Source organism: Etheostoma cragini, chromosome 4, assembly GCF_013103735.1.
Source record: "Etheostoma cragini isolate CJK2018 chromosome 4, CSU_Ecrag_1.0, whole genome shotgun sequence".
NCBI lineage: Eukaryota > Metazoa > Chordata > Actinopteri > Perciformes > Percidae > Etheostoma > Etheostoma cragini.
In genome coordinates, this window is record NC_048410.1 from 11,794,001 (window position 1) to 11,807,159 (window position 13,159).

The window sequence follows — 13,159 nt, forward strand, 5'->3', positions numbered from 1 at the left end:
AACGTAAGCAAGTAAAATTGCTAAATGTTGTTAAAGATTGTGTCAAAATGGTTGTCATTATTGTGACATAAAGTGTCAGGTTTAGTTCCATCCTAGTGTTAGTAGTGTCAAGAAAATGTTAGCTGATGTTCAGTAGCTAGATCAGTGATTATCAGTGAAATGACTGATTTAGCACGGAGGCTTAACACTTTTGCAAGGCACTGTGTGCCTGTCACATTCTCATTAGGGGCTGAGCCCCCCTGAAGGTCAGATCCTGCTTACAGGTACTTAAATGTACTGTAAAAGAACTATGGACAACAAAACAAACAACATAACAAATAGGTATTTTAGATGAATGTAGATGGATTAAACATAGCCAATCTAAACTAATTATTTCTAATTTTTGTAATTACACAGTAAGAACAAAGTATGCAGGCTGTGATATAAAGTGTTCATGGTTCTCCCCTTTTTGCTCTCTAACTAAACAGCATTAACAAGGCAGTAATATCCGATGTTTGTAGTTTGTATATCTCTAAAGCAGACTTTCTATTGGGGTAACCTAACTGCCATAAATAAAGGGTAACATTTTTTTTTTACTGTACTTCATTGCGTTTTACCATTAAGTCCACTACAAGTACATTGCTGTCCATCAGTTTGGGGCTTTGTCACACCCCCACAGCATGTGATCATACAGTTATGCATGCAAACAAAGAAGTTGACATGTTAAAACTTGCACTTTATCCTTCCCACAGCTCTCAAGGAGAAGTGTCCAAAACTGTTCAAGAAATATGTGTGTGTGTGTGTGTGTATGTGTACGTGTGTATGTGGGGTGGTGGGGACTTTGCTATGAATAACTTCTCAGGCACGCAGCCAGTGCAACACTATCCGTCCTGTCAATCTTGTTTTATACCGTAATTGTAACATTCTCATATTCTGCGGCTGACATATGCACACACACCTTTTGCTAACTTGTATTGCTAACTGTACTTCTCCAGTAGCATATTCATATCTGTATAAAACAGTTTTAAAGGTGTAGCGTTATAAAGTTTATTGTTTGTAAAATAAAACAGTCTGTGAGTTGTTTGCATTCACTGTTTCAGTCTTTTTCTTTTACCTGTTTTGATCCAAACACCTTTTTTTCTTTTTTTATACAGTAATAAATATAAGGGAAAACGGTGTAATCTTAAGTAATCTTCTAGCATAATAACAGCATAATTATGATTTTAGAGTTACTAGCTTTGAAGCCTGTTATCCGTCTTTGGAGTGCAAGACTAAAAGACCAGTTAATACCCAAGAACACAACAAAGACAGCCATTAAATGTCAACTGTGTTTACACTAGGTTTCCACCATCCATTCCTTTCATACAATTCAGAATATTAATTCAGCCAGCTCACCATTCACTTATGAACTTAATACAGAGGAGACTAAGAGTTTAAGACAGTGATGTGGGACGTACAGTTATCACAGTGATGGCATGAGCACTGACATCTGCCAACTCATTTATCAACGGACTCCCTTGGAGAGACAAGATCCAATTACAGAGGTTTCTAGGGGCTCAACAATAGCCTGCTATAAATACACTCACAGAGGGTTTTCCACACTCAACAGTACACCCACATACATTAAAGTACTGTTGGATGAATGTAAAGTATGTGTACAAATGAATGTGTGTTTGGAGGAACATTCTGTGGTCATCACTGGAACAATGATTCCAACTTTTCTTAGACACCTTCAGTGTTGTCTTTTTCTGAGGCATGGTGAGGGATTCAGGATTGTGCTAAAATGTTCAGGAAAATAAATGGGATAAAAATCTGCAGAATATTATGTGCATCTGTGCATAGAAGCATACAGAAGAGGAAGAACAGTGGATAAGAAAACAGAAAGGGAAACACAGAAGCCCCCAAAGAGCGTTACACAGCATCTGAAATCTATTTACAGCTCAATCAATCAACAAACGACAGGTGCAGCATCCTCACAAATAAACCTATTAGCTTTCCTCCCGCTGGAACAATATCCTCTCCAGCAATTAGCTGCTCATGCACACACACACACACACACACACACACACACACACACACAAACAAACACACACCATGTGTTTTTTGAAAACATTTTATGAGAGAAATAAACTTTGCAGTTGCTGAATTTGTTTTTTTTACTGGAGAACAGTCCACCACTTTTGTTTATACCAAAATATTTGAAATAATATTTTATGTACTGCCATTACATTTTGTATACATATTCACCATCCTCAGAGAATGAAGTTAATGATCCCCTGACTTTTCCTCTAGCACCGACAGAAAGTCAAAGTTTTCACCTTTTCTGTGAAACATTTCTACTAAATGTGTTGGCACCTTCCAGTGCCCTTATGTTTGGAAAATATGCAGCAAAACAACCCTCTTGGATGCCCCTATAGGTAGAAAAAACATTATAAGATGCCATCTAAGTTGGCTCAAAGTGCAAGAAAATGTGATAAAGTTACTTAAAGATGAAGAAACACGGTGCAGTGCAATACAGCCCACCTGACATGCATAGGTGGTGGCAGGGCTTGATTGAGCTACAGCCTGATTGAGAAAACCAGGGAAATGTGTGACATAAGTCAACACGTTCCATGTATTAAGGCTTACTTTGAACATTATGCTCTCCCGCTGACCCAACATCGCATCCACATACCACAGCAGTACAGTACTTTGTCAAGAAAATTATGCCCAAAAGAAAATACAGCAAATATTCACTAATTACATATCAAACCATTCCTGAACAGTAGGAGGTGGTGCAGAAGCAAGTTGGGTTTAACATGTTTTTGCAACAAATTACCATGACAAGTGAGCCACACATTACTGGTCAAAATGTAAGGTATCATGTGTACAGGGTGAGGCTATAGTTTGTTCCTGAATGCAGAGTGTTGCATGTCAGGGCACAGGTCAAAAGTGAAGGGTCCAATGGCAGCTTCAGATAGTACCTTTCCACTTTTGGAAAAAGATGGTGTGAAGACACACTGTGATTTCAAATATGCCAAATATAGACAGGAGGATGTAATTTGAGTTTGTGAAGAGCTAACGTGTTTGACATGACTTGGATTAGTGACCATAAAGTATGAAAAGTCAAAAGGGATTTACACAGTTCTGATTAAAAAAAAAAAAAGCTGCCATATTCATTTAAATCCTTCTTATGAAAGTATACTTGTCTGCTGTTCCCATTACATCTGACTGGGGGCAGCATGCTTGCCATTTTGTAACATAATGAACACCTCAATGCAAGCTTGCTTTCATATTGCCTTCTCCTTTTTTATGCTCTTGTCCCTTTTTTTCCACTCTGTCTGCCAACACCAAAATCCAGATAACCGGAACGTGGTGTACAGTGGGATCGGGTGTTGAGAGGCTGAATGCAGTGCTGCTGCCGTCTGCTCCGGCTGAGAGGGGCACGGTGTCCTCTTCCCTTTGGTCACGGATGTTGCTAACATTAACAGTGTGTGACAAAACAACAGACTTAGTGAAAAGGAGAAGAAGGACTACTTTTGGTCCCTTTTCATCACAACATTAATTTGTAACAAGTTGCAGCACAGTAAGTGCTTAAATAAGGCCTAAGCTTTGTTTCCTGCACTGCACCATCTGAAACATTTTCTAAACTCTTCTTAAAGGTCCAGTGTGTAACGTTTTCTTTTGTTTTTTTGTTTTTTATTGAAATCTGTGTTGCCCGTTCACAAACTTGTCCTTTGTTGCCCCACCACCATCAATTCCAAGTATTCCTATTGGGTTGAAATTTTACATTTGCATTTGCATGAACTGGGGAAACATAGCTGGTAAAAGGACATAGGCCTACAGGATATACTGCTCCACCTTTTGCGTTTTCACAGTCACATGATAAACTTACAAGTGCTGCTAATGGGTGAGGTAACTTCCCGGTCCCGGCAAGTTTGAAGAAGGAAACATCGCTAACATAAAGAAGACAGTTTGTAGTACTCACCAAATCTTTAGATTACATTTTGCAATCAATGAAGATTAAACAAATTGCTAGAGGTAAAGGATGAAGATGTGTATGACATCTTGTCTTTTTGAAGCGTGAAGGCTATCATAGCTGTAACACGTACTTTGAACTGCGTGGTGCAAGAGAGTTGATTGGGATATATGATCTCAACGCTAGATGGGAGAAATTCCTACACTATGCAAGTTTGCCAGATCGGGTAGCGGATCTGTAGTTTGAATAAACTGGACAATGTAACGTAATGGACAATTCCACTTCCGACCTGTAGGGTGACCAAAGAGGGAAAGGTTCTCCAGTGTTAATTCAAAGGTCCAACGTGTAGGAATTTCTCCCATATAGCAAGATCATATATCTCAATCAATTCTCTGGCACCTCACATTCTTTGAGGCTGTGCTTAAGCACATGTTAGCATTATGAAAATGCTAACATGCTCATGTTTACCATGTTCACCATCTTAGTTCAGCGTGTTAACATGTAAACATTTGTAAATTAGCATTAAACACATGCTAATGGGTAGATCTTTAGTTCATCTTTAGTTCTCTGAAAAGTCAGGGGATTACCAAAGTTATTTCAATTCATCCTGAAGGTGTCAAGTATGAATGATGTACTAAATTGCATGCCAACACACCCAATAGATGTTAAGACATTTCAGTCAGAGTGTCAAACTCCTGATGGCGCTAAAAGAAAAAGCAGGGGGTCAAAAACGTTGTTAGGATTAAATTTATGGGAGGAATGACTGTTTGTAAAAAATCAATGAGCCACATGAGTGACATGTTCATTCATTACAATGAATCTGGGCACTGCAGTCCGACAAACACAGTTGTTCTGTTGCCGCCGGATTTCACTCATGTAGGCTGGATATCCGTTGCCTTGGGCTTCCTTTGTGTTGGCATTATAAACTCTGTTCGATTTATAAGGACTACGGTTAAACTTCTCTCAGGTTAACCCCGCTAAGATTGTGATTGGTTTAAAGAAATGCCAATACACCAGAGCACGTTTACCTTCTATTCTCGAATGCTATGTGTTATAGCCAGACTCTCCTCCAGCTCACTTTGGAAGAGGGTCCGGCCAAGCGAGACCAATTTGTTGAAAACAAAATCTAGATTATCGCCTGCCTTATCCTATAACCAGTTTCTATATACAACCTGTGAGTTTTAAACCATAATGAATTGAAACAAACGTATAGAGAAATTGGCACTTTAATCATCTTCCCCAATAGAAACCAGAAGTAACTAAAGATACGTTCGGAGAGCATAGAACATATAAAATGGTGAAGGGCACAAGGCATACAGGAAATATATCACTCTATTCCCTAACATTTAAATAAAGGCAGCCAGTGGTGAGTTGTCAAAAAAAGATTTAATATGAAATATCCTCTGTCTTTTATCACTTCTGCACCATTTTACGAAAGCCCTGGCAGCATTTTCAAAGTCCACACACATCGCAAACAACAGTAGGAGAAAGAAGTGTTCTTCATATTGGTTTGTACATTGTTTGAAGTACTCATAGCTGCTCATCTTTTCATTACAATTCACTGTAAATCCTTAACATATTTATTTAGCGCCTTTTGAGATTAAAATACAAAATAAACCCAACTGCACAACTCAGAATAATGTGGAAGACAGTAGAAGAGCTTTACGAACACATGTAGGGTAACAGATCTGCAGCCAAAGACAAGTAGCCAGTGGATGTCAAACATAAAACGTCTGCTTGTGCATGTATATTTTCAAGCAGTGTTGGGTAAAAACAAATATAGGGTATACTGTGTACTTACTTACTTGTTGTAATTGCGGATAGAAAGAGATTCTGAAATGTGCTTTAACTCAATTCAATCTTAAACTGGGCGGCTCATCCCCTAATGTCCTCTTTGTTTAGCCGTGTGAAGTGCGTCTCAAGCACTGTATGTCTTTGTCAAAGTGTTTTGACAGTCGCATGCCTCAGGCACTTCATATCAAATACAAAAATATTTTTGATGGTCTCAAAGATTATTTCACATCTGTAATAAATAGGGCTATGTGATATTTGGAATGAAAACTTACTTAGTGTTACTTATTATGGGTTGAGGAGTGATGTTTTATAAAAGGCACTTTGTATTTCGATTCAGAAAGTCAATTTTTGTTCTTAAAACTACAAAGTATGTTGTTACAGGAACATGTGGTTCAACAGGAACCCTGTCAGCATCAGCTTTTACAAGGTGTTGCAAAATGGCAGGATGGAGTTATAGCATAACATATTGGTTAGCATTAGGCAAAAAGGTGTGTAAGTGGCAGTATCAAAATAAGAGTAAGCTTTGGTCCAAGACCTTCCACGGGAGCACGATTAGGACTAAAACTATCTTTTGTGACACAAAGAAACTGTAAAATTTTCCTTTTGAAAAGTAGGACTATCCCATCTTCTTAGTCGGATTAAAAAGCAAAGCATGCTTTTTGAGAGATTAGTGTGTTTCTTTTGTTCATAAGAAAAGCTGAGAACGTAACCAGGGATTGCATCTAGCCAAATATCCATGTCTTACTAGCTGCATAGCAGGACAACATTAACACATCCAGCACAGCAATAAAGTCATTTTACAAATGCACACAAACATATACAGTATATAAACTGTGTCCTGTACTGTATTTCAGCTCTGTTTGTGAAAGTTTCATTAAACTGAAATATATCTTTAAGCGGTACTCACACAGGTACCATATTCCATTTTTGAACATATGTGAGAATGGTCTCTTGAAAAATGTCAGACAAATGTCAGCCCACAAGTCAGTGTGATGGAAGGAGGTTCACCAGTAGAATTAAAACCTCACATTAGGTTCTTTGTGTCTATCATTTTTTTTTGTACATAAACAACACAAATATGTCCGTGTTTTCTTCAGAATGGCAGAGTATCCATAAAGATTTTCTCTACTATTGGTGGAGGGGGAACCAGGTCCTCCAGTTTCAGGTAGAAGATGCGCTGCAGGCCCTGTGTGCAAAGAGTCCTCAGTTCGGGGAGTTTGCCTAAAAGACGAGAAAGATAGTTGGACTGGGTCCGACTTGGTTCCGATCCGTTTCCACTCATGTGTTCCCTCAAACAAGTGATGAGATGAGTCTGAAAGGCCTCGACCCGTTTGGGCTCTTTCAGGCCATGGCGATCTAGATGCAGAAGAAGTTCTCATGAGAAATACAGTCCTGAGTATAAACAGGAAATTCAAGTGCAGTGAGATTCACTATAATGAATGGCAAACAGTAGCTCTCACCGGTGATAATAACTAACGCTGAAAGGCAGGAAAACAAGGAGACATCTAGGTTCATGCGGTGAAGGCTCTGGGAGAAATCCATGATGGAGTCAATCCAGTCACCAAAACTGCGAATGCACTGTAGTCGGTGGAGGACCAAACCATTACAGAAGATCAGCTTGCTCTTCTCAGGATTTGACCTGCACAGTTTCAAAACAATGGTAGAGTCAGCATGTTGAAAGGTGCACATTAGTCTAGTAAAATATTAGTTAACGTAGCTTTTTATTTTTATTTTTTTTCTGTAAAAGAAGTTGACCTGTATGCGAGTCGCAGAATGAAGAGCTCAACAAAGGCTGATTCAAGAAGCAGCTCCTGGTCCTCTTTGCAGAATTCTGTGAATCCTGGGATGGTTTCAGCCCAGTTTGTTATTACATCCAAAGCACCAGTCAGTAAATCATAAAACTGCTGAACATCACCGGCATCCTCCTTTTCTGTCAGGTTGTCCACTGTCTCATCGTACTGAGAAGGAAGAGAAGGGAAGGGTTCACTGTCTACGCCTTAATTCTACATCCTTTGCTGAGGTAATTGTTAGCAATCTGATTTGTACAAAAGAGCTCTGAACATGCTGCAATTCTTGGACTTACCTTGGAGTAGTCAAGCTTTCCAATGGTTGGGTTTGAGTCAAAATGAGCCCTGACAAGAGAGGCTATGGTGTTGACATTGGGGGTTGTGGATGAAGACTCGGCCACAGTCTTAGTTTTGGAGGGAAGACGACCCCGGCGACCTTTAAGGCTGTCTGTGCGAACAACTAAGAAAGGGACAAAAAAAACACTTGAAGCACATGTTTGTGACTCTTACATGGTTATCACTGCAACCTGTTTCAGTATCTCTTTTTTTGCAGATGACACTATAAGGCTCTGGTTTCATATGTCTGTCATTACAAACAAGGGTTTCTCGTCATCATACATTAGTCACAGAAAGTGAGTCTGACGTTGCGTTACCTTCTCTGACCATTCCCATTGCAAGACATTTCTGGAAACGGCAGAACTGGCAGCGGTTTCTCCTCCTCTTGTCCACAGGACAGTCTTTATTGGCAAGGCACACATACTTGGCATTTTTCTGTACAGTTCGCTGTAAAACAAAATTATCTTAATATGGGTTTGTAATGCTGCACATATAACAATTTAAATGACAAATGCAGAAAGAAATCTGCATACTATCTTATGTAAATCAGTAATGTAGTCCGACCAAAACTGGATTTTTGAGGCTGATACCAACAGCAATATTTGAGAGTTTAAAAAATCAAATAATTACTTTACACAAACGCATGATAACATAAGGAAACACTTTTAATAATGATGCCTTAAATATGTCTTGTGACCAAAATATGCACTTAGCGCTACATTGTAGAGTTGAAAAAATACATTTGTCAGTGCTCTCTTGTTGAAAGATTATGTATGGTGTCACTGTTCCTTAACTACCTTAAACATATCTTCGGCGCTTCTGTAATGCATCTTATTGTTGCTTATCGCTCACATACACACTGATAAATACAAAAAGCTATAATCAGCCAATATTTCATCCTAGCCAAAATATCAGACGGTCCTACTCAGTAGAATAAACTTGCAAAATGCTGTCCAGCGATTTACCTTGAAGAAACCTTTACAACCCTCACAGGTGCGTACTCCATAGTGCTGACAGGATGCATTGTCCCCACAAACCGCACAGCGGCCCTCACTGGATCCTGGGTTCTGGGATTTTGGAGACGTCATGGCCCCCTCCACTATCCCAGGGCTTTCTAGGGGTATGTGCTCCAGGGAAATGGGAGGACACTGAAGTGGAGAGACATGCTGCTGAGGAGGCATGAAGAAAGGGTCATTGTGGCCCGGCTGAGCATCCTGATGCTGCCCTACGGGAGAGTTCTGATTTGGTGCGGGGTTAAAGGTGAAAAAGAAGAGCTGCTGGGCCATAGAGGTTTTATCAGCCGCAGAGGAGGGGGGGGCTGAGGGGTAGGGGCTGAAAGTGGAATCCCAGACAGGTGCAGGCTGGGTCTGAAAGCCAGATAATGGAGGAGAAACAGCAGCATAAATTGGGCTGCTATAATAGTCAGAGCCACATGACGTTTCATCAAGACAGCTCAGCGCAAAGGAACCTGGGTAACAGCCATACACCTGAAGATCATCCAGTTTGAAGGCTTGGCTCTGCATCTGAGCGCAGGAGCTTTCAGCTACCGTGGCGTGGCTGAATGAAACTGTAGAGGCAGGAGGAGCGGTGGATATCTTGCAAGAATAAGCATCAAACTCTCCCACATAGCCATTTCCCACTAAGGTGTTGATGCTGGGCAATGAAGATGTAGACAGCTGGTCCTTTTGGCTACTGATGTCCATCACCAGGTCAGGATTCAAGAACTCAGGGCTGAAGTAGGTGTCACGAGGCAGGGATGCATGCTGGGTTTGTACACAGGGCATCGCTAGGACAGAGCAAAGCAAAGATTACTACTGATGAAAACTCTACTGTTTGTCCATAAAATATTGTTTACATGTATGTTTCATTGAATCAAAGAAAGTTTTTTCTATAATTTAAAAATGTTTCTATGCATGAAAAAGTGTTGATTGTCCCTCATTCAAATTCCAAAGTTGAACTAAAAAGTTTGCCTTTTTTACGCTAACTTGTTTCCAAATAAAAGCAAGTATAGTTAAATCAGTGGGATAACTAGGGTTGATAAGGAAGTGTCTGTCTGAACATGTTATACATGCAATGAAGTTCAGACATCCCAGTAAATTTGATCATGCATTAATCATCTAGGTCAGCATTTTTTAGTCCCCACTCTGTAACCATCCAAAAAGTAGCCTACATTTACACCTTGAACACACACGGCCTCATTTCCCTACGTGCCACATCTATAGCTTCAGGGCAAATCCGTCCACTTTAAAAAATGCACAGGGTGGTCCACTTGGGAACTCAGGTATAGTGTTACCGGCTATTATTGCTTTGAAAACCTCCTTCAGCGGCAGGGCAACCCTCTTTTACAGGGACTGTACTAGGGAGTGTTGCAGATTGTATTTCAGTGTGGGCTGAATGCCAGCATGCCAGCTTAAATGGGAAAGGTAGGCCTTTGAGTACGCGCGTGCGTTCGTGCATGCTTGTGTGTGTGGTTGAGTGAATGGGCGTGTACCAACAAGTGCATAGTCCCTCAAAGTAAAGTTTTCAATACAAAAGTGAAGCACATCATGGTCACTCTTCAAAAATTGTTCAAACTTACACCTGACTGTTAAATCATATTCATAAACTAAGGCTTGACTTGGGGAGACCATGCTGCTCAAGTGTCAAATATGTATTTGATGCCCTATAAATATACCCTACTCCTTACGTCTTCTCATACAGCAACAGTAATAAACCCACACATAAAACTTACATGTAAAATCATGTTAATTCATGAAGATACGGACATACACTCTGACCAATAGCAGTATTCACTAATGACAAAATATACTCTATTTTAATATTTTATCATGTAACAAGAATGGCTCTTTCCATAACATTGCACTCAGACGCTCAACTTTATTAGCTACAGTTAGCTAAAACTAATGCTCAGTTTTGGTTGAAAATGTTGAAAGTGGTGTTGATTCAACTTCATGGTCATTGTGGAGGCTATAATTTCTTCTGCTACTATGGTGTTGTTTGTAAGATGTTGCCAACCAAAAGGTAGTCTAGTTGAATCAACACATCTCTAAAATGGTTTTAACAAAACTGAACACTAAACCTATTAAGGAAGGATTTGTTGCAGGGATGTGGTATTAGACTGCATTAGTTTTAACTAGGTGTAGCCTACATAACAAACTTGCAACTGAGTGTATAGCTGTGATTGCGTCCCAAAGAGGGAGGCTGAGGCACATATGGCATATTTAAACATTATTTGAGTATAAGGGTAGCCCAGTCAGCCTTGTCCTATAAGCTTATATTATTATGGAAGTAGCTTATTATAATTGAACAGAGGGTGCATGAAGGTGGCCACCTGATTAAATAGCCTCAGTACATATCAAAACTTTCACTTACCTGGTTTATGTAAATTTCCGGATTTTGAAGCTTTTCATTTATTCCAAACGAGTGAAACTGATAAATGTCACCTTTGTCAGCTGCTGTCAGCACACACACACACACATACACAAACACATATTCAAACACACTCTCACACACACATACTGGGTCAGACCAACGCAGGGGGCTCCATACACTCTTGTTTTATTTTGTCTGCGTCGACAAAAAAGGCGTGTCAATGCCCAAACATGGTGGACAGGGCGGTGGAACTTTCCGGGTCGGTAACCAATCAGGGTCTTGTTCGACACAGACGTTCTTCCGTATGACGCACACACGGGATTCCATTGACGCAAGAGCCGGGGGAGTGCGCGTTCTAAAAATAAACCGACAGCGGTGCTCACGTGGGGCTATTACTAGATGAAAAATGTGTAAAAACTAAATAAAAATGAAAAGCTAAACACTGAATTGAGGATTTTCTACCTTTTGAATTGTATGGAGACCAAATGTATGGAGACCCAAGCAGTTTCTATTTAAAAAGACATTCTGAAATAAAAACTGCTGGAATTATATAGGCTAGCCTACAAGTTACCTGCATTAAAATGTTTTTTTTTTCTTCTTTTAGTTTATATGATTATTCATTCCATGATGTTTTATTTGTTTGATATGTAACACTTTGGATCTCCATAGTAAGCTTATTTACATTTGAGAAAACAGTCTTATCTATAGGGCCATTAGCTGTTCTTAAATCATATCATCATCACTAATGGAGTTTGTCATTATTGTCATCATTAATCGAATCAAATTACAATTATAATGTTAACATCTACAGCATATAATTGAAAGCACAAAACAGCAACTAAATGGTGTTGTTTGTTGTTATACCTTGCATATAATCATCATTACTTTGTAATTGATGTGTTAAAGCTTGTGTTTTATTCTGTGTTTCTGTTTCAGTTGTACCACTTACACTGTGGAGACAAATAAACTGACAGTATTGATACTTTGAGACTTGACACAATATGAAATTTTATTACTGCAATCACTCATGTTTCTCCTGAAAAAGTGTCAACTAAATGTAAGATTTCCTGTTTTCAATTAGATTGTTTACAAAAAAAATGTAAGTAACACTCCAAACTGGAGGTTGTCATGTTTTGATATTAGGGAGATTTAAGCTAAGTATTTTAAGCTTAGATTTTGCAGACAATGCCTCAAATAAATTCACAAATCCGTACTTTGAAATATAAGCATTGTTAAGTGCTGATAAACTTTCATTAAGGCAGATAAGCATTAGGAGTGCACTATATGTGTTAAAGATGTTTTACAGGCAATGTTTTGTATTTTCTACTTTGCAGTGTAAGCAATATGCAATTCATATGGCTGTGTTAACATTTGAATATGTTAACCAAACCTCTGAGAGTGTATTATTTAGCTGCAAATAACAGTAATATCTCCACAAATATAAATAGGTCAGAAAAGATATAACAAAGTGATTTGTAGTTGAGGCAACAGATTGTAATTCTTTCTGAGAACAATTCAATGCTGTATGAGCCTCACTGAAACTGAACATGCAGTATTGTCAAAACACATGCAAAGGACAACTACACAATTTGACATTTAGACAATACAATAATAATAATAATAATACAAATAATAACAATAGTAATAATGAAAGCATGTTACATGTATATGTTTACACTGAAAATCCAACACAAGACTGAATCCAGAAGGTTGAAGACACATATGCACATCACTGAAACACAATCTTCTCAGCCTTTTCCCCAACATTTCTCCAGTCACAAAATAGATTATTATAGAAGATATTTAACTTCATCATATATATATAGACATATATATTTCTAAAGGTATCGCTCTATTGTCTGACTGCTTTTAAGAAGCATCTGCAAAGAGATAACTTTGTAGTCACACACAGAGTTTGTGTGTGTGTGTGTGT

General features: G+C 38.9%; 1 protein-coding gene across 1 annotated transcript; it reads right to left on the bottom strand.

Moving 5' to 3' along the window:
• Window positions 1–5,507: 5,507 nt before the first annotated feature.
• LOC117943407 (probable nuclear hormone receptor HR38) lies at window positions 5,508–11,623 on the bottom strand. Its single transcript, XM_034869516.1, has 7 exons — window positions 11,227–11,623; window positions 8,820–9,640; window positions 8,172–8,301; window positions 7,815–7,978; window positions 7,487–7,689; window positions 7,192–7,370; window positions 5,508–7,087 (listed from the first exon to the last, which is right to left on the bottom strand). Exons 2-7 carry the CDS (start codon window positions 9,636–9,638, stop codon window positions 6,825–6,827), a joined length of 1,758 nt encoding a protein of 585 aa, XP_034725407.1. The 5' UTR covers window positions 9,639–9,640; window positions 11,227–11,623; the 3' UTR covers window positions 5,508–6,824.
• Between the last annotated feature and the right edge of the window lie 1,536 nt (window positions 11,624–13,159).

Excerpts from the sequence above, each read along its gene's own strand:
- LOC117943407 (XM_034869516.1), bottom strand. The coding sequence starts at position 9,638 with ATGCCCTGTGTACAAACCCAGCATGCATCCCTGCCTCGTGACACCTAC. Across the intron at positions 8,302-8,819 it reads GTTGTAAAGGTTTCTTCAAG|CGAACTGTACAGAAAAATGC; the intron begins GTAAATCGCTGG and ends TTTGTTTTACAG. Across the intron at positions 7,088-7,191 it reads AGCGTTAGTTATTATCACCG|ATCGCCATGGCCTGAAAGAG; the intron begins GTGAGAGCTACT and ends TTCTGCATCTAG.